General features: G+C 42.4%; 2 protein-coding genes across 7 annotated transcripts in view; one reads left to right on the forward strand and one right to left on the reverse strand.

The window, feature by feature from the left end:
* Positions 1-15071, forward strand: part of ckap5 (cytoskeleton associated protein 5) — a 38117-nt gene extending 23046 nt beyond the window's left edge. For both annotated transcript variants that reach the window (XM_046036931.1, XM_046036932.1), the window contains 17 exons: positions 353-475; positions 1829-1978; positions 2073-2276; positions 2354-2489; positions 2616-2809; positions 2922-3094; positions 6755-6928; positions 7041-7161; positions 7600-7779; positions 7902-8089; positions 9406-9481; positions 9599-9787; positions 9988-10125; positions 10278-10361; positions 10523-10682; positions 10802-10923; positions 13061-15071. In XM_046036931.1, coding sequence (XP_045892887.1) covers positions 353-475; positions 1829-1978; positions 2073-2276; positions 2354-2489; positions 2616-2809; positions 2922-3094; positions 6755-6928; positions 7041-7161; positions 7600-7779; positions 7902-8089; positions 9406-9481; positions 9599-9787; positions 9988-10125; positions 10278-10361; positions 10523-10682; positions 10802-10923; positions 13061-13309 — 2661 coding nt within the window. In that variant the 3' untranslated portion in view covers positions 13310-15071. The remainder of the gene's footprint in view (positions 1-352; positions 476-1828; positions 1979-2072; positions 2277-2353; positions 2490-2615; positions 2810-2921; positions 3095-6754; positions 6929-7040; positions 7162-7599; positions 7780-7901; positions 8090-9405; positions 9482-9598; positions 9788-9987; positions 10126-10277; positions 10362-10522; positions 10683-10801; positions 10924-13060) is intronic.
* A 2958-nt stretch (positions 15072-18029) lies between these two features.
* On the reverse strand, positions 18030-25215 carry LOC123961934 (homeobox protein DBX1-B-like). 5 transcript variants are annotated; one of them, XM_046037754.1, is made up of 7 exons: positions 24995-25215; positions 24453-24646; positions 23350-23454; positions 22917-23273; positions 22191-22274; positions 18906-19108; positions 18030-18676 (listed from the first exon to the last, which is right to left on the reverse strand). In XM_046037754.1, the coding sequence occupies exons 4-7, from the start codon at positions 23257-23259 to the stop codon at positions 18374-18376; spliced, it is 933 nt and encodes a 310-aa protein (XP_045893710.1). In that variant the 5' UTR covers positions 23260-23273; positions 23350-23454; positions 24453-24646; positions 24995-25215; the 3' UTR covers positions 18030-18373. The 5 variants fall into 5 exon arrangements, with proteins under 5 accessions (XP_045893710.1, XP_045893705.1, XP_045893706.1 ...); XM_046037749.1 differs by having other exon boundaries at positions 24151-24646; XM_046037750.1 differs by lacking the exon at positions 23350-23454 and adding an exon at positions 24151-24276 and having other exon boundaries at positions 24995-25214.
* Between the last annotated feature and the right edge of the window lie 596 nt (positions 25216-25811).

The raw sequence follows: 25811 nt of genomic DNA on the forward strand, positions 1-25811 counted from the left end.
ACACACAGTTGTTGGGTGAAACAGCAGACAGCTGTTTTAAGCTTTTAATATGTAACAGCATACTAACATGAGAGAAATCAAAAGGTGCACTATATGCATGCTAAATGACCACCAACTGAGGAGGGCCCATGTCACTTTGTGTTTCATGTTTTGGAATAATTTCACTTCCTTGTTTCCACACTCTGTTTGTGTTAACCTGCACTGAGATCTTTTCAGCATAACCGCCAAATCACTCAACAAACAAAATCCCATGAGAAAACACGATTACACCCAATTAGAAGTACACATCCACAGGCGGAGCATATTGGTTCACTCACCCTCCCTCACACTGTGGTGTTTCCTCACCTCTCAGGGCGCAGCCGGAAAGAAGCCTGCAGCCAAAAGCGTAAAGGATGATGAAGATAAGTCTGGGCCAATTTTCATCCTCATCCCCGGTGCGAAGGAGCAGAGGATCAAAGAGGAGAAGCAACTTAAGGTACCCGACTGGCTGAAACACATGGCATGGAGGAGACTTTATTTGTTCCTTTGGGAGTCCGCTGACTGGTGGTGCTGAAATTAGATTTGCTAAAACAGGAAAACAATCCATTTCTGGTAAAGAGCAACACAAACCATATGAAACCAAACAAGTCTTTGCCCACAGCTTGTTTTACCATACTTGTATATGGTAAATTTGTTAAGCAAGTATAATCCTTGCTTTACTCTGCTCCTCTCAGGCCCCTCTCAGACTTTCCTCCTCCTAAATAAATCATTGACTATCTGTGCATGTACCGCTTTATTATATTCAATCATCAACTAGCTATAAGTAGCTATAGCATGACTGTGGCTGTTTTCTCAATACCAAGTTCGAACTTCTGTACTTTAAAGCTCGAACTTGGCAAGTTTGGCTCGGGAGTACAAACTCCAGGAACGGGAGCACGCAGTCCGTCATTCAGCAATTGGAACAACAGCGGACTTGATGACGGCCGGACCCGTTAGCGGACGGGACGTCACATCTCCGAAAACGTTTTTTAATCAGCTCTGTGAGAAATCAACCACAAATTTGAAGTTTAAACAACTATATTCCCGCATAAAAAAACTCTTAAAACTACTATACGGCACACAAGAATGGGAGGATTATAAGTTTCAGTTGTGCGTTTTCTTGTCCGACATTTCTGCTTTTTGGCGGCTAAATGCATTCTGGGATATCACCCAGTCTCCACCACCAATGCAGGCTCGGTAAAACGGAGTGAGAACACATCCGGGTATTTGACTGTAATTGGCTAGAGGCAGACTTTTGAATTGGAACAGTACTTTGGCTGCGACTGACGTTTTACAAGAACGCAGATTGAGAAACAGCCTATGTGGCCACTGACATGCTAACTTATTGGAAAGCTAGACACTGGCGGTTCATGAGCACCGCAGGCTGCATGCAGTAAACTGCAAGCTAATGTAAGCTAACCTCTATGGGAAATTTCTTAATAGGAAGCACAGTAGGGCTCTTGCCTCAAAGTCGGAACATGTAGATTCAGCAACTGGAGTGCTTATTTCTCAACTCAAACTTGTTCAGAACCAGACTTTGGACTGCTAAGTGAAAGTTTCTGTAGCCTAGTTCAAACAACAAACCCTATTGACAACCTCCTCCTGTCCATCCAGTGCGATCAACTCTTCATTTGACAGAGCGGTCAGTAGCCGGGCAGGAGAGCCACTCCGTGGTGCCCTAGGATTTTCATAACTGAACCATGACTTGGCACAATTGGAAATCAACATGTCGGTTTTCCTCTGTCTATCCCACAAACTGTCAAGAGTGTAAAAGAGTGATCACTTTTAACACACAGTGTTTCTTTTGTAGATTTTGAAGTGGAACTTCATTACTCCTCGAGATGAATATGTGGAGCAGCTGAAAACTCAGATGTCCACCTGCTTCGCTAAGTGGCTGCAGGATGAGCTCTTTCACTTTGACTTCCAGAGACACGTCAAGGCTATAGGATTCATGATTGAGGTAGTGGTTGGTTTAATTAAATATATTGTGTATTAAATATTTGCAGGAGGCTAGTTCTGGTAATAAAGCCCGTTTGTGCGGTTGTATTTGACAGAGGTTGGAGTGTGAGAGGGAAGCCACCATCGGCTGTCTGGACCTGATTCTGAAGTGGTTCACTCTGCGGTTCTTTGACACCAACACCACAGTCCTGATGAAGGTGCTGGAGTATCTAAAGCTGCTGTTTGCCATGCTGAACTCAGAAAACTATCACCTGACTGAGTATGAGGCCACCTCCTTCGTCCCCTACCTCATACTCAAGGTGAGCATGCGTCACACAGTGATGGAACAAGCCACTGAAGAGCTTTTCTTGCTCATAGTTTCTACTGTTTTCTTCAGGTTGGAGAGTCAAAGGATGTGGTTCGCAAAGATGTTCGGGCCATACTGACCATGCTGTGTAAGGTTTACCCAGCATCCAAGGTCTTCCCTTTCCTCATGGAAGGAACCAAGTCCAAGAACTCCAAACAGAGATCAGGTAGGGTCTCTACAGACAGCGAGCTGATTGGCTAAAGCTGCCCCAAGCTCTGTCCAAACACGTTTGTCCTCGGTCAGAAACAATTCTACTAACTGTTCGCTTCTGTGGTTTCCTCCCTGTCCTCAGAATGTCTGGACGAGCTGGGTTGTTTGATAGAGGGCTATGGGATGAATGTATGCCAACCTACTGCAGCCAAGTGTCTGAAGGAGATAGCCGTTCACATTGGTGACAGAGACACATCTGTCCGCAACGCTGCCCTCAACACTGTGGTTGCAGTCTACAACGTCTGTGGGGACCAAGTCTACAAACTAATAGGAAATGTAAGAATTATCTTTATCTTACGTGTGTGTGTGCGCGTCGTAAGAGTCGGCCCTAAAACCTACTCTGGATATCTGTGTAATTTGACTTTAATCTTAACCCTATCCTTTCCAGTTGTCAGAGAAAGACATGAGCATGTTGGAAGAGAGAATCAAACGTTCCGCCAAGAAGACTCCTGCGGCTCCTGCCAAGCCAAGCGTGACGGAGAGGTCTCAGAGAGAACATCCGGCTAACCCCAATGCCACCTTCCTCCGCAAGCCCGCACAGGAAGACCCCAACAAACTCAAGTAGGTCACCTCTGACTCAGGGCTGTGGGAGAAGTTAACCTTAGCTTGAATAAAAACCAGTAAAGGTGGCAAATAATACTTGCTCACCAAGAAATGCATATTACTAAAGAAAAAAACTTCATTGTATAAGCAACACATTCATGTCCAAAGAACATGAATGCCAGTTACTATAAATAGATTCAAGATATGAACACAATTCATTCTATCTAGTGTAAATTAACAAAACATTATTCAAACAAAGAAATGAATGAAAATGACTGTTGTTCTGGTTACACATTTAGCCACTTTTAAGGTGACAAAATTTATTAAAACATTCTCCAGACAATTAGAGTAACATGACACGTGTGCGGGGGAAAAATGTATTTCTTCGATGCATCGCGATTCTCTAAGATTATGTCTCGGTGCCAAAAGTCTATAATCAGACATCACCCATATCTGCCAGTCAGCGGAACAAGGCAAGTCCCCCTCCCTACAGCGTTCAGGCAGCCTATCACTGCAGCCAAAGGAATATGCTATAGAGTGTTTAGCTCTGCGTAAATGCGACCACACTCTTATATACTGTATGTCATAGAGAATACCAAATTTTTTTACTGCTTTTACTTTATTTGAGTGCCTCTTACAGTAAGAATGATGGCCAATGAGCACTGTTTAAAAATAAATAAAAGAAGAGAGAATTTGCATCGCACCTCTAAAACAAGTCGTCTTACTAAACTAAAAGATAACGGAAGTAAATTCATCTGTTTATTTGAGGCATGTATTGTAACAGGTTACACAGTTTTTAATAGTAGCAAGTAACTGTGATGCATTGATAATCTGTTTTATGATGGCATGGCAACCCTCTGAATCAGAATTGTGAGGTCTACAGATTCACACTTCCTTTTAAACATCTGACTAGTTAGAACTTATTTACCTATTTAATAAATATTCATTCCTCCATGCTGTTTATTTTACAGCATTCACTCACAGTGAGCATGATTAGGCTTTTAGACACTGAATAAAAAAAAAAAATATCTTTGGAAGCATCATATACAGACGGAGGACGAATTAAAGGAGAAACCTGAACAAAGGATGCAGAAACGTCTCCAAATGCAGATGCTTCGTGCACCAGGGCTCACTGAATGGGTTGAGTAGGAAAATAATGTGAATAAAATGTTGCGGCCTTTACAGCCACCATCTATAACACCAAATGATAGAATCTAAACTCTGATCTTCAGATCAGAATTTTATCTTTGTCTGTCTCCACTCTCGCTCTGTCTGGCTGTATTTGTGTCTGCTGTACTCTCAGATGTCAATGAGATGAACTTAATTTTAAGGTGGTGGATTTAAACGAGGGAATATCTGGTGTTCATGCCTCCAGCTGAGTTCCACAGACTGAAGCTGTTCTGGAGGCTCGTGGTGGCCTGACTCCATACTGAGAGGCTCCATGCTGCTCATTTCTTTCCTTTGTCACTCATCTGTATCTTGATGTGTTAATGCTAAACATTTCCTTCTCTCCAACGCAAAAGTAGACCTAGATCAGTAATGGAAATTTCGCGCCCATTCTCATCCCAGGGTGTCAAATAGCTTTGGTTTGGGTCTGGGCTTTCACCTAACTCCAGTGTAACCCATCCATGTCATGTGACGTAGTATACAGAACCAAAAGTCAAAGTTGAGTTATTGAAAATTTTAGGTTGCATAAAGTTACATATGTGACTTAAGTAATGTAGTTATTTCAATCTTTTCCAAAACCTAGCCAAACTTAAGCCATTTGACAACTTTAACCCCATCTTTCAAAAAGGCGTTTCACAGGAGATTTAGAATTCAACTTACAACACACACATACTGCACAACAAAACCTCCAGCCAATGCTGGTTGGGTGAAGAAAATAACTTTGTCCACTGTCTGTTTTCCTGTGTCTGTAAATCACTGTGCATAACGAGGTGTTTCACTGGCACTCGGGGAGCATATGTTTTTACAGACAGAAGATTAGTATGCCTCCAAACTGATGCAGTTAACTTTTTATTATTAAGGTTGTCGCCTGATGTGAAACTTTTCCAACACTTTTTCATAATCATGTTCATTGATTCTGTCAACCAACCACTTCTTTAATCTGTCTGATCCATAACACATTTCTACATGCTGCTTGACTGTAGTTAGATTAATGCCATAAATCTTTTGGATGTTTGTGTTCTGCTCGCAGCTGTTCTGTCCTCCTCTTCTTGTCCTGTTTTACGGAGTCGTTGCATGTTGGGTTGCTCTCACAGATGCTTTTGTTTGAAAAGAAAATTGGGAAAAGAAAATTTTATCTGTGAAGCCAACCTCAGTGTATATGTGTCTCTTGCTGGCTGGTGTGCCAGCTGCCTGCCTGCCTTCAGTCTGTCTCTTAACCCTTCATTTTTCTTCCTGTGTGATTTCCTCTGTTCTGCCTGCCTTCCGTTCTGGAGCAGAATAATGTATCGCACGTATAGGATGTGAGTACCTCTTCCTCCTCGCCCCTCTTTTCCACATAATGTCATTTTAAGAACTCTATTCTGCAATGTAATACTCATTATTCATAAAACTAATGAACATTTGAGTTTGTCATGCTTCTTCACACAGTAGGTAATAAGGGTCTGTCAATGGTGGGTAAAGCACCAGACTGATGTTCAAAATGCCCTTTCCATGTCACCGAAAGACATCTGCGCTGCTTTACCTAGTCTGTGCTTGGGAAAATAGCCACGTGTCTGCTTTTAACATAATACTGGATAACCTCTCTCTCTGTTTCTCCTCAAACTGCTGAAATTGTCTGCCAAATATAGGTTAGCACGGCTACTGCAGGATGTGAAGGGTGGCTACTTTATTTACTTTATATTCGCATCATTCAGTGAGTGCAAGCATGCAGAACTCCCTGCATTCAGATTGTACACATTACATTAACCCTCAAGTCTGGTATTTGTAAGTAGTGCTCTGGATTTGTATAGCACCTTTCTAGTCTTTGCAACCACTCAAAACACTTAACACCACCTCATTCAAACACTGATGGCCAGCTGCACATCAGAACAGAAATAACATCCATACACACTCACACAACTTGGGGGTTCGACACTTCGACATGCACTGACGACCGCTCTACCCCCTGAGCCACATTCTCCCTGCAGAGGATGGTGTGCAGAGTGGCAGGTGATACTAGAGCCCAGATGACTGTGGCACGCTCCATCGCTACGCTGTTCTAACATTCTACCTTTGAACTGTTAACATCCAGCAAGAAGGGTTGGTTCTTTCACAGCTGTTTAACACCCAGAAGAAATCAGAGCATGTATGAAAACATGAATAAATGGGTGCATGGAATCAACAACCAACTTGCTTTTGTTTGATCATAGAGTATTTGGTGTTAATTCACCAGCTAAGCTGCAATAATCACTTCATTTCCCAGATATTTTTGGCTACAACCATCAAAACAAGAAAATTTCTACTTGGCAAAAGCATTTGTGGCCAACAGCTTTTATTTTTTTCAGTGATAAAAATGTGTTGATTTAGTCATGTGTAATAAGTCTCAAAAGCTTGTAATGTGTAAAACATTGTGAAAACAACATGTGTAAAAGCTTGTGTCTCTCAGAACTGGAAATAAATGGCACTGATCGATCATATCCACCCCCGCACCCCATTTCCACCATCTATCCCTTCCTCCCTTCGTCCATTCAGCCAAGCCCGTCAGAACGCCCAGCACAGCGAGTCCTCCCACCCATCCATCCCCAAGGAGTTCCAATTAGACCTGGACATGATCGAGATGGACCAGAGTGGAGTGTGTGAGCTGCCGGACCTCGTCCAACACAAGCTGGATGAGCTGCTGGAGCCCATCATGATTCCCGAACCAAAGTACACGCACTCAGAAACACAACGTCCAACATGCACAGTTCAGATAGAGGGTAGAGCTGTAAAAACACAGATTCTGTGATTTAACATTGCTTGTGTGTTTTTGTGTTCAAAGGATGCGTTCCGTCTCTCCACATTTTGATGACCTCCACAACAGCACAGCCTCCACCATCAACTTTGTCATCTCTCAGGTGGCTAGTGGTGACATGAACACCAGCATACAGGCACTGGCACAGGTAAAACACACATGCATAGAAATGTCAGAATGGTTTGGTCTGACACATCTGAAATTAGGATTGCAGTTAGGTGTGATCGCGGTTCTTAGGTTTAGTGAAGCAAGATAACAGTTATCCTGCTGACCAAAGCTCAGGGATCTCGGCACACTGCTAAGGAAATATCTAGCTCTCTAGCTGCTAAATGCTCCACTGTGTCTGTGGGCTGCTGGGTGCTGAGGAAGTAGTGTACATTCGGATCTTATAGCTGTCTGCTGAAAATGATGAGAGTGAAGCAAAACAGTATAGTTGTGGACCGGACGGCTAAAGAATGAGCTATCTGAGATATCTCTGTGACGAGGTTGCTCGTAGTGGCGAATCTACATTGTCATGATGCATTACTATAAAAATATCTATTCTAGCTGCTCTGAGATGAAACGTGTGTGGCTTTTCTCCCCGCAGATTGACGAGGTGTTGCGGCAGGAGGACAAAGCAGAAGTCATGTCGGGACACATTGATCAGTTCCTCATCGCCACCTTCATGCAGCTGAGGCTCATCTACAGCACACACATGGCTGACGATCGGCTGGACAAGAAGGACATCATCAAACTCTACAGCTGCATCATAGGAAACATGCTGTCTGTGAGTCTCTGCCTCATGCACTGCCATGATACGTCAGTAACACAGTGAGGGTTATTAAGAATCTGACGAGGAGCAGGCGACACTGATGTCTTCATGAACCCCATCTTGTCTGTCTCTGTCAGTTGTTCTCTATGGAGTCCCTGGCCAGAGAGGCGTCTATGGGTGTGTTGAAGGACCTGATGCACGGTGTGATAACACTGATGCTGGACGGCAGAGTGGAGGACATCGAAGATGGACAGCAGCTAATCAGATCTGTCAACCTGCTGGTCATCAGAGTTCTGGAGAAGTCTGACCAGACCAACATGATCAGGTTAGTCTAAAGAAACGGTTCACTCAGAATTAAATTATACTGGAATTTGCTCAAGACACTAACATTGTTGGGCTTTTGGGATAAGTTACATAACTTGTTCAGAACGATGATATTTAGTGTTTATTTCACACAAATATGTACATGTATTAAAGATTCAGTGTGTAATATTTAGGAGGCTTTATTGACAGAAATGCAATAAGATCATAACTGTTTTCCGTGGTGTTTAAAGACCTTGCATAATGAACCATTAGGTTATTACCTTAGAATGAGCCGACATGTTTCTCTGCCCTGTGTCTGCAGTAGTAGCGTTAGTTGTAGTTGTGGACTGGTTTATTAGAAGTAAGAAAAGAGAAATTTGGACAAATAGAGGACCACACGAATTATTTAGCACAACAGTGTGTTGGCCACCGTAGCTTCTCCTGCACACTTGGGAATGGCGGGGGAGAGTGGTGACAGGTGGTGCATTCATGTGGCGTTGGAATAATCAGATTCCCCCCCCCGGTCTTTATTTTAATATACATATACAGAAAAGTACAAAAAGATATTTATAGAGGACCATTTGTTGACAGTTTTCACAGCCTTTTTGTTGTTTGATTTGGAAATTAAAGATTTCATCGTTGTCTGCGTGTTTATATGCTCTGATAATGCTAATCCAACACACACTTTGTAGTAGTTGATTCCACTTTCCAACTTTATAGCACATGAACACACCAAAGTAGAACGAATGCACCAATTAGGAAATGGACATCCAGGAGCACGTGAATGCACCATGATCCTCTGCTTGCAATTCACAACCACCACCACTAGATGCCACTAAAACTTACACCCTGAACTGTTAAAGGTGACATGTGGGGGCACAGGAAGTTTAGTTGGTGGTGTCGGCATCCGGCTTTCCATACCAGACTGCGGCCCTTTTGCTGTGTCTTCCACCGTCTCACTCCCTCATTTCTTACTTCTCTGTCCTATCCCAATACAGGCTCAAAATATCTTTAAAAAAATAAAACAAAAGCAACAGTGACCTGTGGAATTTCCTTGTAAACAAACAAAAGTTGTTCACAATCAGCATTAATTACCGAATTTCTGTTGTAGTATTATCAAATGCCAACAAGAAATGTAGTGTCCAGTTCTCTTTAAAGTAAGATACGCTTCCTAAATGCAAACTGCCACTGTTTGATGCTTTTATATATGTTTAATGTTTACTATTACAGATACCATCATGCAGACTCGTGCAGAATAACTAACTAAAATTCCAGAAGAAACTGAATAAACATTTTTTACCTGCTCCACTCACTCTTTCCCTTCCTGCCTCTCTGCAGTGCGCTGCTGGTTTTGCTTCAGGACAGTTTAGTCACAACAGCTGGTCCGCCCATGTTCTCTGAACTGGTCATGAAGGTAAGGAGTGTCACAGCAGAGGGCCTGCCACATTCTACTTCCTACTTGTCCTAACTCCATTAAAATGGCACGTCACGCACTTCAGACAGATTCTCCTGTGTTTGTGTGTGTGTTCAGTGTCTGTGGAGGATGATCCGCTTTCTCCCAGAGACCATCAACAGCATCAACCTGGATCGGATCTTACTGGACGTCCACAACTTCATGAAGGTTTTCCCCAAAGAGAAGCTGAAGCAGCTCAAGAGTGACGTCCCCCACAGAACCCTCAAGACTCTGTTACATACACTTTGCAAGCTCACCGGGGCCAAGGTCTCACACACACACACACACACACACACACACACACACACACACACACACACACACACACACACACACACACACACACTGTTGAGTTTTTGATTTAACAGTTACACAGAAACATTTTTACAAAGCATATGGCAGTGGAACTGTAAGTATTTCTTTTTTACTCACTGGGTTTTGATCAATGTATTAATTCACTGAAACAGATCCTGGACCACCTATCAATGATAGAGAATCGTAATGAGTCAGAGTTGGAGGCCCATCTGAGGCGGTCGGTCAAAAACTCTGGAAACCTGTCAGGACTTAAGAGCGACCGTGGCAACGAGAAGACTGGTCTGCGCACGGTGAGCAGCACATGCCAAATCCACAGCACACACTTCAGTAGCATTTTATTGGGATGTTGTCAAGAATTTCCACAAATTGTATCTAATTCACTCTGTTGCATAATTCTAATGATAGATGTAACGTGAATATGTCTTTTATGTTTTGTTACCAGGAAGATCGCATGTCAAAGGCAAAGGTCAGTGACATTCTGTCGGAGATCTTTAAGAAGATTGGCTCCAAGGAGAATACTAAAGAGGTCAGCTCCGTTCTTCAGATCATTCTTTGTGTGCCGTTTGTTTGAAACGTTTTCATTGACTTTTTTTTTAACTTTGCAGACAGAAAACAAAAGCTTTATTGGGACGAAAAGCCTGGAAACCAGAAGTATTGCTTCAATAACGTATCCAATCTTCTTCGCAGGGTTTGACGGAGTTGTACGAGTATAAACAGAAGTACTCGGATGCAGACCTGGAGCCCTTCCTCAAAAACACGTCCCAGTTCTTCCAGAGCTACGTGGAGAGAGGCCTGCGTATGATCGAGTCTGAGAGAGAGGGCAAGACTCGCATCCAGACCTCAACAGGTACAACTGGAGGCTGTCACTGTGGGCTCTGGTCAGAATGTGGTCAGGGGTGTGTAGTAACGCTGTCGTGTGTGTGTGTGTGTGTGTGTGTGTGTGTGTGTGTGTGTGTGTCTCTGCAGTGATCCCTCAGCACGGCGTGGACTCCGGTCTGAGCAGTAACAATGAAGAGCTGAAACCAGCTGTTTACTATGAGAGACTCAAGATCCTCAGACAGAGACAAGGCCTGGAAAACACCTCCAGGGTTAGTTTACTCATACACACACACACATTTATGACTTCACACATTTGTCACTTCAATCTGTTGCGTCCAAGTGTTTTAGATCACCGAAGATCCGATTTAAATCACTCCAACTGTATATCTGTGGACTCAGCCGGTCTTTTGGGGGTTTGGTCGAAACATGGCTCATATTATGGCTGATTTTAGCTTTTCCCAGATATATCTGCGCTTTGAGTATTCGCAAGACTAGCGAAACAGCGTACAGAGCAATCTCATACCATCTTTTTTGTTGTTTCCTTTGAAATAATTCATATTAAATATTAATAAGGCTGGGCACGTTAACGCATTTATTAATTAAAGCTGACAATTATTTTATTGCACATTAACACTTTATTATTATTATTTTTTTTTTTTTTTTATTATTTGAAAGTCCGTTGCTCACTGGCTCTGAATACACATACGGTCAAACCATGGGTCACAGGAAGGGCGGGATGTTGATCAGCCTGCAAATCAGCCACCCAAACAAGCAGCGGAGGGAGGCTTCAGCAGACTACGCTGGATGCAGCGTGTGGGAGAAGTAGATGAACAAAAGACAAGCGATCAAACGCCACGGTGAAGTGGAGAGCTACACCCTGCATGCTGGATAGTATTGGGGAGATGTCGGTCTTAGGAACGTTCTTAAAAGCACAACGTAGTCTCTTGGCCCCGCGGGTTCTCTCTGGTGATCAGAAAGGGAGACGGCGCTCCGCGAGAAAACGGCAGGTGCTCTATTGAGCGTAACCACGGCAACTGCTTCTGTGCGCTACACAGCTGTAGCCTATTTAACTATTTAAGTTAAAATTATAGGCTACATAACTTCACCTGGTTCTGCAGGGATGCTCTGCCATGCGAATTCCCTCCTGTTGGTGTCCTATTTAGTAAACAGTAATGGATTCTGGAACCACAAACGGCGAGGATCAGTCTCTCTTCCTATGATTTGGCAGTAGGCAGGCATGTGCGTGAAACCACTTCACCTCACTCTAACAGGGACACCTGCTGCTGAACATAGACTGTTTCTGCTGCTCCCTGATAAAAGAAAATGTTTCTGCTGATACCTGTTCAGAAAAAAAAACAAGAAAACAGATTTATATGTTGCTGATAAAAGGTAATGCCCTGGCAGTGGCAAATATCTTTGTTTTATGTTTGATTACATTAATGTTTAAGTTCAGATTTACAAGAAGTGCTACTGTGTAAAGGGAATCCTGCTGGTAAAAAGCAGCTTATTTGTTTAAAGTGTTTGCAAACCACATATTAGTGCTTTTTTGTGTATACAGCAGTACTTATTTAAATTACAATTATGCAATGCACTACTTTAGAATTCAGTATTCAATTTTACGCGTAACAATGCGATTAATGCCCAGGATTAAATGATACACTATATTACACTATACTCCACTACAAATATTTTAAATGCCATGTACTTTGTTACAAATAACTGAACAATAGAGTATACAGGCCACAGCTAAATTGCTTCACACTGTGTCAAACAAATAACAACAAAATAAGTCTAGTGAAGAAGGAAACGAGGCTTCTTCTCCTGAGGTTTTTCTGCCCTGCGTCACTCTCCTGCTGCTCTCCCACCGCAGCATGTTGGCTGCTGTCGTCGTCCTCTCCTAAATCTTTTTCATCAGCTACAGCTATCCCTTCCAGGCCCTCTCTTGCTGCTTCAGCTGCCACAGCAGCAGTGCCTGAAGCCTGGAAATATTCCAGACAAATGAATTGAATAGTTAATCACACTGGTCAGACTGTTCAGCTCTCCCACGCGTATTTTCGGAAGTTTATAGGTACGCTGTTTTTGCTAATTCTTCTGTCCAGACTGTCTTTGCGCCTCCTCAGACGAGCTTGGCTGCTCTCCTTTATGTCACATCATGTTCAGTTTTCTTTGAGGCAGATGTAAAACTCCCTCAGAAAGACGACTCCAGATGTTACTGTAGTGTATTTATATCTTTGAACATGTAGTTTGTTTGTTTTTTTTAAACCTTTAATCCAACCTGCCAGCTGCTCTTAAAGCATTTTAGGTTTGCACAGTTTGAACAGCAACATCTCTGAGTAATACTTTATGTGTGTACATAATACAAACTAACGTATCTCTTCACCTTCTGCCCCTCTCCACCCGCGGCAGGGTGTCGGAGGAAGTGAGGACGAGCCTCAGCAGCGACCTCCCATCTCCTCCCTGCTGTCCTCTAAGCCGTCGGTGGCCTCCTCCACCGACATGCTCCACAGCAAGCTGTCCCAGCTCAAAGAGTCCCGAGAGCTGTACCAGCAGGAACACAACACACACTCCCCGACACACCCCCGCTCAGCTTCACCCGCAGCCAACCTGGACGACCTGAAGAAACGTCTGGAGAGAATAAAGAGCAATCGGCAGTAAGGAGCGCCACATCCCCTCCTCCATCCTCCTTCCGCAAAGCCTGTGGAGTTCAGCTGGTAGAAAATACAACTTCCTCTTTGACTCCCTCTGTGTTTATGTTCATGTTCTGAAAGACGGAAATAGAAAGCACTTTGACACTAAAGCCCACCCCTCTGTATTCTCTAACCAGGTAGCAACAAACACACCCTACAGTTTGAACCTGACTCCACCCACTGTGCCTGTAACTCATTAAGAATGAAACGCACCCTAATCTGATTGTAGCCGAGTACATTCAGATTGAACTAAGGCTGTCTGGGATATTTAGCCTCTATACACACACACACACACACACACACACACACACACACACACACACACACACACACACACACACACTTTTAAACTATTACTAAAACGCAAATAAATAATCTACAGACATCAAGTCATTTTTGTTTTTAATATCAACCATAAGGGCAAAAAAAAAAAAAAGCTGAGTCCAGGAGTGTCAGCTGTAGTTCTGTACAGTTTCATCTTTATGAGCAAACCGTCACACCACCCTCCACAGCCATCTCGTTCAGGGTGCTCTCCTCTCTCCTGCATACACTTTTCACTGGATGATGATGATAATAATAATGGAATAGTGAAGCCCCCCCTCTCCCTCTGTTTTAGTATTGCAGCACAATGTGTTTGTACATATTTAAAGGTTTTTAACCACTTAACTGTTATGAAGCGCTTTTTCACTTGGTTGCAGGAAAAAACAGAAGTCAGTAAATGTTGTTTCTTCCTGTTTTACCATGACGCGCCGTGTTGCTAGTGCTCTGTTTGGATGGAGAAACACGGCTGTAAAGAGCCCATCTGTAGCTGTGTAAATGCAGCGTGGGACTGCCCCCTCATGGCTGAACACTGTCAGTAATCAGAGTATCAGTTTGGGATTCCCAGTGACTTCAGCTGAAGTCCTGTTTATACTGGGGGCGTCGAGTGATTTGGTGGAACTGCAGAGACGTTTGCTATGTCTGCATCGTAAAATAAACATACAATAGTTGACAGGGCTTTCTCCTGCTCTTACTTTAATCAACAAAGTGTCTGATATCTATCCATTTCAGACATTTTGCTGTCTGTAGGGCCACAAAATAAGTTGAACTGCATTTACACATGACATCAAGCCCTCAGTCTTTTTGTCTGCCCCTGATGGGGTTCAAACAGACGAGGCTGTAAAAGCCACAGCTGTGTGCTGATGTTGAAGGAAGTTCTTTGTCTGTTTTTAACCAGGGTCACAAAGGGAATCCAATTCCTAAAAGCATTTTGTGGCCTTCTGGTAAGCGTTTAAAATGAGTGGTTTTCCAGTTGGAGAGGGCCAAAGGTTTTCAGATGTGTCCAAACTCAGAATGATCAACTGTAGTGTCTGGCTGTGATTTAAAACCTGCAGACTGAAGGTGAGACAGGGTTAAAGAATATTACTGCTTCTTATTTTGGAGAAGTGGCACAATTTAGCGCCAACCTGCTGTCACTTCAACGTCAATCAGGATTGAGAATGTGTTCCTTCCTATAGCGAACTTAGCTGCTTCATTCAGGTCCAGACCGAGCAGAGCTGTGTGCTGGACTGACCTCTGTGTTAACATGTGGCTGTAAATACTGTATGTAATGTCCTCCATTAACACCTCCCTTATTTAACAGCAGCCATTCTGTTGTGTTTGTAGGCTTAAAGAGCATGGCATGAAGTCAGTGATGTTTTTATTTTTCTTGTAAATAAAGTTTGCATTAATAAAACGCTGTTTAATTAAGACATTGTTTTTCTGATGAATATGGCGGCCCATCTCTTCTGTAGCCTAGTCTTACAGTGTTGCTCTCCAGCTGTCCTTGTATAATCCATAGTGAACAATGGCAATAAAGTCTTGTTTTTTTTTTTTTTTTTAACAATCCATCTTTGAGTTTGCTGTTTTTATTTATTTTGCTGTGAATGAATCTGAAACAACTGCATCTTTATGTATTTTTTTCACAAGCATTTTACTGTGGTCAGGGGGGCTGTTTGTCACCCAGCGTCGGACCAGCTGAGCTACAGTTTAGAACTGATTCAGCAAACAGGAAGTTGCCCCTTAAAATTTGCAGCTGTGTGCTAAAATGAAGATCGTAAGAAAAGTTTCAATGAGTGCTTTCAAGATGCAGTTCAGAGGAACAAAGAAATTTATGTCACATTTGATTCTTGTCTCAATTTTCTGTTCATATTTAGAAAGTTGCAACATACAATAATGTAGTAATTAGCCAAGGAGCTGCACTTCAAGTTGGTTCAAAATGTTGCAGCAGTCTGAAGTTAAACCTCGGGCACAGCGCCCTCTGGTGACATTTAAGGGATTTCCACAGGACGCAGAAACTGGGATTAGACCTCTATGGAGTAGACCAGTGGTTTTCAAACAGGGGGCGTAGAGCCACTTCAGGGGGGTCGTGGATGTTGACCGGACCTGAAGTTGCATGAATATAATTCAAGTGATGCTAGCAAGGCTAAATTGCTAACCTGAATCATCTTTATTTTAGTCACCCTTATTGTTGATGATGAATTAAAAAATATGAAATCCACTTTTGCTGGTGTGTGGGGGGAGGGGGGGATGATCTTTTTTTGGTTTTTAAAGGAGTGCATGAAAGAAATGGTTTGAGAGCCACTGGTTTAGACCAGGTCTGGACTGCTAATCCGGTGTACCGGGCCGACGCACCTTTGGGGCTGTGGAACGTAAATTATGTATTTATATAACTTTGTTTTTTAAAAATGGGCCAATATCCAGCCCATAAAGCATGGACAGCGGTCCATTGGTTCATTTTCTATACTGACACTGGGCCAGCCCAATCACATCTCTTACTAGCCCCCAGACCCCCTCTGCTCTGTGTTCCGGATATTTGTTAAAAATGTTTTGAAACTGTTAATTAACAAATAAAAATGCTATGAGAAAGCTTGACACATGCTTTCTTAGCATCTAAGCTGAGAAGCAGTGATTTATTTGCACAATAAGCCTGCAATGCAATGGAACTATAGAAAACTGTGTTGCCCAAAAAAAGTAACTTAAACTAAAAACAATAATAAGCTGCTGATTACTGCTTTGTATTCTATTATATTTTTATACTCTGAATTGTCACCTGCCACCTGAATTTTGTGTTTCCCTGGTGCAGAAAATGTCCCCAGAATGCAGGAAATTAAGTGTTTAATGCTCAAAATCATCTTGTTGTCTATTTCATAAATACATTTTTATTTCTAAATAATTAAAATATATTCTTGTCTTGTTGTCATGGGCCTAGTGTTTCGTCACACCCCTAATCTAAGCCCTTAAATGGAAGGATGGTGTAGTGATGAGGGTTGTTGGTGGGCCGCCTGGGCTAAAAATGCCAGGGCCAATTTTCTGTCCCAGTCCAGCCCTGGTCTAGACTAAACCAGGTACAGTCTGAACTTTGAGTACAGGAATGGAGGGTTTCAGAGACAACATGGGCCCTCACATCAGCCGGACCAAAGCGGTGCAAGTATCAGTGTTTATTACCAACGCGGTTGTAATTTTCACGGCCCTCGCCCGTGCTGTGTAAGTAGCAAATTGAGCCCATCTGAGTGCTCATAAGTAGTTTTGGTCTTAAAATGAGGTGTGGTCAGGCGCATTGCTATATTGATGCAGCAGAGAGCGACTGCGACATTTTACCAATTCAGAAAAGCCTTAAGGGACCCTATTGCACCCGGCGCAAAGCGCAGCGCGTCATTGCCAGTTTCCAACGCACGCAGTTATAATTTTCACGCCCAGCGCCCACGGTGTTTAAATAGTAAATGCACTTGCGCCCAGCTGAGCGCTAATAGGAGTGTTGGTCAGGCGCATTGTTGGCACGTTGCTGTCTTCAGGCAGCAGAAGGCAACTGCGCCATTGACCAAAAAATAAAATAATATAGCAGGTCGTAAGTCAACGGCGCAGCATTTCACTGTTAAATCATCCAGACAGCAAGATGCTCTGAAGAGTGACGCTGTGCGCATTTACGCACGAGGCACAGCAGCAGAACCTCATTGATGATTTAAATCTCCTCACACGCCAACATGATCTGTCAGGTTTTTAGTTTTGCTGCTTAAATGCCCCATAATATTTGTTGGGACTTTATTGCATACAAGGAAACATTTAAAATGACTGACCGCAGCCTATCATGAAAGAAAACACTCAACAATACAACACAGGAAAGACACCATTGTAAGGGAAAGGTCCTAGTTTCTAATAATGCAGCGCAGTGAGGGTCCAGACGTTTCATAGAGGAGAGTCAGAGTCTGTCTGTCTGCAACTTCACTGAGGAACCACAGAGCTGCAGAGGAACGACAGGTTTCACGATCAGAGACGGTTTGTATGTAATTCTCTCCATACTTGCACCATTTTATGGTTTATGTGCCATCCATCCGCCGTTTAAACAGCAACGCGGCAGGTGCACCTGACTTTTAAAGGGAATGGGCGGTGATTGGTTTAATATGATATATTAATTAAGAGACTAATTACAACCCCTTGTGCCTTACTTTGCACTTATATGGTTATGCACCATTTACGTAGCAAAAGTGGAGTTAGACAGGCCCCAAATAGGCTACATCGTTGGAGTAGCTCCCCATAATTTAGTTCTAGACAACACAAGATCAGACCTGTATGCGTGACAGGACGTGAGATGCCGGCAGAGTTACTACTGAAGCTTCAAGCTAATGTTCCAGCAGTTTCTTGCTAGGACAGGTAGCATTAATACTAAAAGAGTCTTTTCAAGATTTATTTGAGAAAATATAAAGAATACAAATATGTATGGAAAGAACAATTTGTATATTTAAGAGTTTTAAACATTTCAATCTACAAATATCTAAAATAGCTCAGCATACCTTAGTTACTGTATATAGATATACTGAACTACATATAAAAGTAATATAAACAACACTGTACAGAAAAATGGCACTGAAAGGCTGAGAAAACACAGCTATGTACAGAGCAGATTCAAACTCTCGTGGTATTTCCTTCCATTTCGCCAGTTTCTTTAACTCTTTTTCTGTCCTGCCATCCTTCACAGCTGACCGTGTCTCAGAGCAGGCTGTTCTGTGGACTGGTCTTATGAAACTGTGATTTCTTCAGTGTCTGACTCTGAGGACTGTTTGCTGGACTCTGACGGAGAGGAAGGATTGTGATGATGGTGGTGGTGGTGAAGATGTGACTCCTGGCTGTCCAGCTGTGCCTGGCTGGCGGGTGCGGTCCTGTCCAGCCTGTGGCAGTAGGTGCTGCCTACATCGGTGAGGTCTGGGTGGGGGTTGGTTTTGGTGGGAAGGGTCTGCTGGCGACAGCCGCCCGTCGACAGCAGCTCCCTCTCCTTGGAGTTCCTCCATTTCATCCTGCGGTTCTGAAACCAGATCTTCACCTTCACAGGACGCAGAAAAAAGAACAATAAGTCAACGTCACAGACCTCCTCACCACTTTGTTCACAGCCGGACCGAGGTACAAAATGAACAGGAAATCACTTCAAGCCCAGATTAAAATGCACAGATATGCAATATAAGAGCAATGGAGCATAAACATATGTTTGTACTTGCTCAGTACATAGAGGATTGTCTAAAATAAATCCAAATCTAACAGTCCTTGGTGTGTACCTGGGAGTCTTTAAGTCCAAGTTTACTGGCAAGTTTCTTCCTGTCCGGTTTGCTTATGTATTTCTGCCTCTGGAAAGTTCTCTCAAGGGCCTTCCTCTGGAGGTCTGAGAACACAGCCCGCCGCAGCATGCCCCTCCTGGGCTTCCCTCTGGGTGCCGGGGGCCATGAAAACGTCCCCGGGACAGGAATCGCAGTGGAGGAGGCTGGAAGGACAAAACAGAGCAGAGTAGAGATTTAATAGCCAGCCCCGTTTGACCTGATGTTGAAATCAAATAAAATGTGGCCCCAACTTTGATGATACAGATTCTTCTACAAAACATATCCCAGGCTGTAGCTCTAGCCTTTTGTTGGATTTTTCAATTCAGTTGATTTGTTTTCACAACTGGCTTTAAAAGTAGTCCAATTTTAATATACAGTATACTGACTGTAGAAAGAGTAGATTTCTTTGTCATTTCTAACTACAGCTAGCTCACCGCTAAACTCCCAAATCCCAAGAAAACAGAATTACAGTAGACATATATATATAAATATATATATATATATATATGAAAAATATATACATTTTAGTAGGTTTAATACAAGATGTGTGCAGGTCCTGGGAAAGAGTCATTATCTAAAAGCAAGCCATTAAAAGGCTTCTAATTCATATTTACACGTTAAATAGGTGAAACATTTACTACGAACAAAAATGACAGTTTCAGGTGTCTGTAGGAGAGATGAACTCTTTAATCCATGACTGCTGACTCTACTACCAGAATAATGGCTTTACCAACTCCCTTTATAAACGCTACTCTGATATTTAACACAAATTATAATACATATTACATGTAACATTACATTTCTAACAATTCATCGTAAATTTTAATAAATTCTTAACATTTAGAATTTTCAGTTGCTCAGACAATTTTAATTTTGTTCCATCTCAAAGACGCAGATTGCAGGTTGATTCTCATCCGTCTTAGACTGGTAACCGATATACAGCAGAGAGCTTTTGTTGTATCAATTCATGTCCAATGACGTAAAAATGTGATTGTGCCGAGTGACTGGCAGTTGCTACAATTTTATTTTATATTCAGTGGTGATGAATGAGGTGAATGCTTCTTTTTCATTTTCTGTATGCCTTCAATGTGTCTAAAACATTAACATTCTGAGGAACAGATCAATCAGTAAATCCCTCCATCATATTTTCTTGATGCTCTTGTTTTGTTAGCATCCTCGTTGGTTTAAAAGACTGCTTCTGAGTGGACACAAGCTGGAATTTCACTTACAACTAGACGCTTTTATGCTGACTTCTGCTAAACGTGAATTATTTGTGAGTTTATTCTACATTTGTCAGTCGTCTCAGAATGTGTCATTCGTTCTTGTTTCCATCATCAGCACACATGCTCCCCATGTTCTGCCTGCAATCTGGTGTTAAGCCCAATTTGTCCAGTAGTGGAAACAGAGTCTATGCTAATGAGACGGGCTCTCCAAAGCTCGCTTCACACTGCCTCTAATGAAGCATGAAGGAGGATTGTATAGGCTGCAAATGCATAGAGAAAGGTGATTGTGTTGTAATGAATTGAGTGGAAAAGGCCGTCGACAGGCTAGTATATTACAGACCCATTAAAGACAGGTCAGTATAATGTAGAGCTGTTAGAGAGTCTTCAATCAAGCTTTAGACGAAACAGAGAGCTTAGGGCGGTCCACAGTGTTGTACAACTGCTTATAAGTGTTACTACAGATCTAAATATACAAAAATATATACTGAATATATTTTTGAATTGATGAATATGCTAATATGAAAATAAATAAAATTAAATCCAGCTTCAAACTGTGAAGTTGCGAATTTGAACTGTGTGAGAGCAACAAGTCTTCAAAGTGTGTGTGTGTTTCATGTTTTTATATCCCAGTGGAGACTTTCACGTCAATGCACACTAACCGATGAGGACTCGTGTCACCGTTGGGACAAAACTTGAGGACCCCGTGGGTAGAGACGGTTAAGACTTGGTTTTAAGGTTCAGGTTACAATTGGTTGAAGTTAAGATAAGGGGCTAGAGAATGCATTATGTCAATGACATGTCCCCACAGGGACAGAGGAACAAACATTTGTGTGTGTGTGCATGCATGTGTCTGTCTGTGATTGTGTGTGTGTGTGTGTGTGTGTGTGGTTTTGGCTCCTATTGGTCACGGTGCTGGGAGCTTTGTGGGCAAGCAGAGGGGCTTGGTGGGAAAACGACGGCGCGTGAAGAGGCGCTGAGTTCCTGAGCTGGGAAGATACCCGCCTCACATTTAGACCATGACAAACGGCACTAATATATTTAGAGCGTGACAAACTGGACTAATTTGTAGATTAGGACAACTGGTGCTAATGTCAGCAGTCAGTGCGTCGCCTAAATAGGCCTTCAAATTGGCAGAGCTGATTCCAAGCTGTTCGGGATATTCCCAAGCTAAAAGGCTGACGACGTCTCCAAACAGGCTGAGACTTCGCCATCTACATCAGCTGCTGAAATGTGTTTTCACATCTGATTTCAGGAGCTGTAAAAACTTTTTGGACTGAGCTTGCCTATTAGAGCCAGACTGAAGCCTTGAAGGCCTATTTAGTTTCATTTATTTTTCCCGCCCCCACAGAAGTGAGGCCTGTAAAAAAAAAAATAATAATAAGTCTCTCAAACACAGAGAAGGCTATCTCTTCCACCAAGAAAACACTTAGCTCATTTTTACTCAATGTCCAGTATTAACCAGATGTGTCAGTGAATTCCTTTATTAATATGTTAATCAATATCAGTTTGAAATGTTCCTTGAACCATAGACATGAAGACTGTACTGTAAGGCACATCTGGGGCGCCATGAGTTAATTATCATCATTACAAGCTTGTGATTTCTTAATTATACTCAAACAGAAATATTTTGTGGAAATGTAATATATAGAAACTTTGGATTTGTCTTTCCCTATGGATGAAAAATGTTGTAATGCTGTTTGTTTACTCATCACTGAGACGTTGGCGGTACGGGTGAGAATAAGGAAAATTAAATTCCACTGACTGAGGAGCGTTTGTTCCACACCAAAGTACAGAAAGTGGTGCTGAGTTCACCTGTTTGTGCGTGATATTGTAACAGATGTGGATAACAGCTAAATGTCCACATGAAAATGAGGAATTTATCCTCAGGTTGGGGCCCAACATTAAGTAATAAGTGGTGAAAGTGATGGCTTTTCTCTCTTATAAAGAAGGAAATGAAAATCACACATTAATTGGAGTCCTGAATCTACTAACACCGATATATAGCACTCGTAAGTCCACAAACCTGTGAAGTAGGAGGCTCTGATGAAAGGATGGAGGCTTCCATCAAAGAAAGACCAAGGGAAGGACTTAGCCTGAAAACTCTGGACTGAAGAGTAAACAGAAAAAGAAAATTAACTTAACATATGTGCTGTTTCAAAGCAGGAGAAATAATCTGAATAGGAACATATATTAATACCACAGACACCAGAATATAAACATGATAAATATAGAGGAATTATAATATCTCCAAATACAATTTTACAAATAGAAGTAAATTGTAAATTTAACAATCTAAAAATAGTAATAACCGTATGGGAAAATAATTTATTAAAAATAAAACCTAACATTTAAACCTGGTGCACCTCAGCATGCTGATAAATATAATTTTAAACCTAATGCATGTTCATTTATTGACAATTCACTAATTTACTGAGCCTTCAGTTTTGAGGCTCAACAGAGCCAATATATGTTTCCAATATTAGCTATATAGAGTATTCTGATCTGTATGTGAATTTAGTGAGAGAGTTAGTGAGAGTAGCATCACTTTGTAGTGCTGAAGGCCTTAGTGGGAAAAAGTGCATAGGAGATGATGTTGTATATTGTAAGAATGTTGCCTAAATAAATTTATAGCTAGCCTGCAGAAATAAATATTTTTCTTATGATGTATAATTTATTTCTAACAGTAGCTGTAGGGCTGTAATAAAAATCATAAGCTATCCATCATCATCCAGTTTCCACTCCTACTCACCGCTCCGGGTTGACGGTGCCAGTATCGCACTGACGCCGAACTTGAGGTAGCCGGAGTCCGGGCAGACGGTCTGCGGAGAGCTGGGGCTCTGAAGCACAGACCGCTCTGTGCTGGGTCCCAACGCCCGGGGAGAGGCGCCCGGCCCGGGGCTGAGCGGGAGAATGTCCCCGGGACTTCTGGCAGAGAAAGTCCGATGTACGTAGCTGACAGGCTGGCTTAATCGGAGGAGATCTTCTACTAGGAAGCCCGAGGGGAGTGACCGGGTCAGGGGCGAGGAGAGAGCCGCAGGGGGACGCAGTAAGCCCGGGTAGAGAGGAGGCGGAAGAGCGCTGCAGGGAAACATCGTGGGTGTCCGACCTGCGAAAGTTTTCTACTGTTTTAGAGTTGTCTTCAGGGGAAAAAATAAAGAGGACCCTAAACAACACAAACTCACTCTGTGGTCTCTGTGCACTCTTGGAGAAGTTTTATACAACTGAGTCACTCCTGCACACGAGCATGTGCACGCGCACACCCTCAGCCCATCTCTCCGCGTGAAGCTCTGTGAGGACAAAGTCCAGGGCAAGGGGATTGGTCAGCCGTCCACTGCTTCATTTATGATTGGACCTCAACCAAAAACAATTAGATCGTCCTACTGGTCTTATCTCTGTTACTTCTGTGGTTGGAAGCAGCTAATTTAAAAATGTCATTATTTCACTAACGAAAAATTACACGCATGTAGGCCCACTACAGCAACAGGAAGACTGGCCTACTACACCACCTGCAGAGCTTTTGTAGCGGTCCAAGGTGCTGACACGGAGGAATATTAAAATCATTTGATCAGACGATTGGCAGATCTGCGCTGCTGGCTCTGTGCAGGTCGACAACATAATGTTCCTCATGTCTATGCTCTAAATAACTGACACCACCAACTAATCTTACATGAATGCAGAATTTAGCCACAAATGCATTTGTTTTTGTCTAGACAGAGGAATAGGCTAAATATTTTCGTGTCATTATATTTTATAGCCTAACATAATATATTCATTGTCTGAACATGCAAATAAAATGTTTGTAAAAAAAAATAAAATAAAAAGAATAGGCCGATATTTCAACTGTGCCGCTTTTTTATTCAACATGCAGAACTTGCTATGGTGTTAGATGTTTTACAAATTAATACTAGCCAACTACTGATACTACTACTACTAATATTAATAATAATAACTCCTGCTTCACATTAACACTCATTCACTCTGACCTTGGCCTGCTTCTTCTGATCCGGTTCAGCATGAAGCCGCGGTGGCCCGCTGTCCCTGCATCGTGTCTTGCTGTCTGGCAGAGCAGACCCTGAAGGGATCTTTGAGACCATCCTTTGCGAAGGTCTCTTGTTGGGTGTGACACAATTTCTGCTATTAAATAATCTTACAACAGGTTAAAGAGGCCATGTCTCTTGTGGGAATGATAAATACATTTAAGCCACTTCATAACACAAATACAGAGAAACAAATGTGCACCAAATCATTTTCTTATCAGTTGGTTAGGGATCCAGCTTTTCCTCACATGAACCAGCTCCGTTATCTCCGCGTTGCATCGTCATCATCGTCTGCGTCATCCTGCAACGTCACCACTTTTCTGTCAGTCAGTCAGTCGGGCAGACAGACAGACAGGTGGCCTTTCCGCCTAAAACGACTTCAAGTGGCAGAGACTTAAAGTCAGCTTTGTTCTGGTCGCCTTTGATCACGGGGTTCTGTTGACTTGAATGAGTGGAAAATGAGTCAAAGTTCAGACACACTGAGCACCCACTGTCCCTGATATGCGCGCTCACTCAAATGGTGAAACTCGTCATTCAAAGTCAGTGAAAAGCAGTCAGTTTTTCTTTAGTTTAGCCTAAATGATCAACCTGAGGTACACAGTGTTAGCAAGCAGCCAGTGAACACTGGAAAAATGAGACCAAACGCTGGCTGAATGAGCTTAGCATAAGCTAGTTAGCACAACATGTCTCTCAACCAATAGGCTAACGTTACCTTAATGGCAAATTCAAAATATATAAAGCTATCTAACTGGCAACTTATGTTATTATAATTCTCTAAACTTGAACTTACTGTGCTTTCAGACCAAAAGCGAAGGGAGCATTCGGGGAGGTGAGTTTACATACAAAGTAAATGCAAAGACGGTAGAGCTGCGATTTCCTGTCAAAGCGAAGAGAAGGCAACGCGAAGGTCTTCGTGTGAGTGGAAAATTTCCAACTGGAGCGAATTTCCGCGGGTTCTTATCGCCTTTTCGCGTTGTGTGTGAATGATGTGATACCACTTAATTCCTATCCGATCCAATACCAAGTATTACCCAGGCTGGTACTGCTGATACCAATACTTTTTACATATTTTATTTCTAGTTTAATGTGACCTCCCCCCTCCCGTTTCTGTATTTATGAGAGAAATAAGGAGTAGGCTGTAGCCTTTCCAATTCAAAATAATAGCTGCATAATGACAAGACATCAAACTACTGTCATAGTCTTTAATTATAATGAAAATATCCTGCTCAGAACTGCTGCTTCATAATTGTGACAGATTTAATCTCAGGTGTTTAGCGAAGTTTGCGTGTTGCCAAAGTATTTCACTGTCTTTGCACACACATCACACAGAGTAACATTATTACCTTCACAGCTAAAATACAGCCAGAAGTGATTTTACAGTCAGCCAGAGTCAGTATTCAATCGTGGGAAATGTAAAGGGCTGCAGCGGCTCACTTCAAAGAAGCTCCATCACAGAGCCATAGCGCAAGCATGACTTTGACAGGCGGAAGGAAAAGTAGTTCCTATCAACCCAGTATAATTAGACCATCCTGGTGACAGTAAGATACTTATGATAAAACACACACTCCAAATGACTGAGTTTAGATATCAATCCTTTTATATGAGTA

Source organism: Micropterus dolomieu, linkage group LG22 (assembly GCF_021292245.1).
Source record: "Micropterus dolomieu isolate WLL.071019.BEF.003 ecotype Adirondacks linkage group LG22, ASM2129224v1, whole genome shotgun sequence".
NCBI lineage: Eukaryota > Metazoa > Chordata > Actinopteri > Centrarchiformes > Centrarchidae > Micropterus > Micropterus dolomieu.

What these genes read in the sequence shown, in the direction of transcription:
- LOC123961934 (XM_046037754.1), bottom strand. Translation starts at nt 23,259, where the DNA reads ATGTTTCCCTGCAGCGCTCTTCCGCCTCCTCTCTACCCGGGCTTACTG. An exon ending in CAGAGCCTCCTACTTCACAG is followed by an intron (nt 19,109 to 22,190) that starts GTTTGTGGACTT and finishes TTGTCCTTCCAG; the next exon opens with CCTCCTCCACTGCGATTCCT. An exon ending in TTGGACTTAAAGACTCCCAG is followed by an intron (nt 18,677 to 18,905) that starts GTACACACCAAG and finishes CGTCCTGTGAAG; the next exon opens with GTGAAGATCTGGTTTCAGAA.